Genomic DNA, 2500 nt, shown 5'->3' with positions numbered 1-2500 from the left:
GTACTGGTCATTACAACTGGAGTTGGTCTCTTGACCAAGGTACTGGTCATTACAACTGGAGTTGGTCTCTTGACCAAGGTACTGGCATTACAACTGGAGTTGGTCTCTTGACCAAGGTACTGACATTAGAACTGGAGTTGGTCTATCCCAAGGGGATTAATAAAGGTTCAACTCAACTTTACATGTATTTATTTAGTCATTTATTTATTTTGTAGAATTTGACCCATAGAAAATCATGGTAATTTTGGAAGGAGATCAAATCATCTTTTTAAGAATCTATTTAGCGACACGGTCAGCAGGAATCCAGTGTCATTCTGCTTAGTTTGACCTTTGCTCCGCCCCGGTGACCCCGCAGGCCAAGTTAGTAGGGTCATCACCGGGTCGGTCTCGGCACGTGTTTTGTTTGCGAGCGGGTGCGGTCCACTTACCGGCAGCGCTGGACACGGTGGGCCAGTTCTGGACCAGGACGCCTTGGGCCCCTTGCATCACCGAGGACTCCTCCATGTGCACCGAGCTGGAACACAGAACACACAGGCATGAGATGATACACACACTCACACACACACACACACACACACACACACACACACACACGCACACGCACACGCACACGCACACACACACACACACACACACACACACACACACACACACGCACACACACACGGAAACATGCTCTGATTCACACAGACAGCTTTTTAATGCTTTTTTTGAAGTAAAACGGCAAAAGAACACGCAACGCCATGTTCACAAGCACTACCACATTATGAAAAGAGGCTTTGGCATCCAGCCAGAGCGCAAATGTAACAGTAAAGTGCAACAGTAATAATATACAATGTGCGGGTGATTAAACTGGGTATACAATCTATAAACTAGTACTACTGAGTGTATAGTGCTCATCAGATGTATGTACAGAGTTGTAGTATTAATATGTGATACAGGTATAAAGACACTATGGTAGTAAGTCATACTGGCCTGCAGTGTAACTAGTAAGAGTAGGTAAGGGATATGCACTGATACTGATGGGTGGGGATCAGGCGTTGTGGACGCGACTCCTACAGGTCGGTTGGTGCGCCTGCGCAGTAGAATCAGGAAGTGTCGGGGGCAGCGTGAGCCTCCCACGCGTTACTCCTCGCCACTGAGAGATCGAGCTGCGCAGGTGAAAAGATGCGACTGCTGTTACCTCAAGTACCGGAGGGGACTTGTGCTATGTATGACTTAGTCCACATTGCAGCCGGCGTGTGGGAGGCAAGAAACAGCGTCAGTGACAGGGGAGGGTTGAATTGGATGATACGAAATTGTGATGGGAGAAAAATATAGAAAATTGGAGAAAAAGTGGATAAAAAAAAAGATATATATATATACGGTAAGAATAAATATATATAATATATATGGTGTATACAACATTATTGTTCATGCTATCATACATAGTTATATGGGTTGTATGCAGGTGTATAGAGAGTAGGTATGGAGAAGGATTATACGCAGGTATGTATATATATATATACAGTATATGTGGTATATATAAATGTATATATATACAGTATAGGGCTACATTATGACTACTACATTACGACTGCCCCCATATAACTGGAGCAGAAGCGTCTGTGGACCCAACCCTCCCTCTCACCACATGCTTCCTATAATACACAGCATTACAAAATTGGATTTTTTTTGCATGTGTGTGTGTGTGTGTGTGTGTGTGTGTGTGTGTGTGTGTGTGTGTGTGTGTGTGTGTGGTGTGTGTGTGTGTGTGTGTGTGTGTGTGTCTGTGTGCTCCAAGCCCCCATCCCAGGCATGCAATTTTGAGATTAGGATTAAAGTAGCCAGCAACCCTACATATTCACACCATTCTCTGGATTAGGGATTACAGATGGACTGCTTTTACATTTTCACACCCGCCCCACGGGATCTCTATACTGGGGGGCTCTGAACCTTCCACACCGTGCAAGCAGTTAGCCCCAGGGCTGCTACTGGCAACTCTCTCTCCCTCTCCCTCTCTCCCCTCCCCCCTCTCTCTCCATCTCTCTCTCTACCTCCTTCCCTCCCCATCCTATCTCTCCCCCCCCTCTCTCTCCCTCTCTCTCTCTCCCCCTCCCCCCTCTCTCTCTATCTCTACCTCCTTCCCTCCCTCTCCCTCCTTCCTTCCCTCCCTCCCCCTCCCCCCCTCTCTCTCCCTCTCTCTCTCTATTTTTTCTTGCTTACTTGCTCTCTTCATTGCTTACCCGCCCACTTTTCTTGCTTTCTAGTTTTTCAATTATTTTCTCATCTCTCTCCTGCCTCTTTCTTGTGCCCCCCCTCTCTCCCCTTCCCCTCCCGCCCCCTCTCTCTCCCTCCTCTCTCTCTTTTTTCTTGCTTCCTTGCTCTCTTTATTGCTCGCTCGCCCACTTTTCTTGCTTTCTAGTTTCTCAATCCAAGTATTATTTTCTCATCTTTCTCGTGCCGCTTTCTTGTGGACCCCCCTCTCTCTCTCTCTCCCTCTCCCTCTCTCTCTCTCTCT

At 47.0% G+C, this 2500-nt stretch overlaps 1 protein-coding gene across 1 annotated transcript in view; it reads right to left on the bottom strand.

The window, feature by feature from the left end:
* LOC311242461 (protocadherin alpha-4-like) overlaps positions 1–1635 on the bottom strand; it is a gene marked incomplete at its 5' end in the record, with an annotated part of 34429 nt that extends 32794 nt beyond the window's left edge. Inside the window, 2 exons of the mRNA XM_084331424.1 lie at positions 429–514; positions 1631–1635. Of these exons, the coding sequence (XP_084187550.1) occupies positions 429–514; positions 1631–1635 (91 nt within the window). The remainder of the gene's footprint in view (positions 1–428; positions 515–1630) is intronic.
* Between the last annotated feature and the right edge of the window lie 865 nt (positions 1636–2500).

The sequence above is a fragment of the Notolepis coatsorum genome, assembly GCF_963971535.1.
Source record: "Notolepis coatsorum genome assembly, chromosome: 16".
Classification (NCBI taxonomy): Eukaryota; Metazoa; Chordata; class Actinopteri; order Aulopiformes; family Paralepididae; genus Notolepis; species Notolepis coatsorum.
The sequence above is the reverse complement of the archived record's forward strand: the minus strand, read 5'-3'. Positions and strand labels throughout refer to the sequence as shown.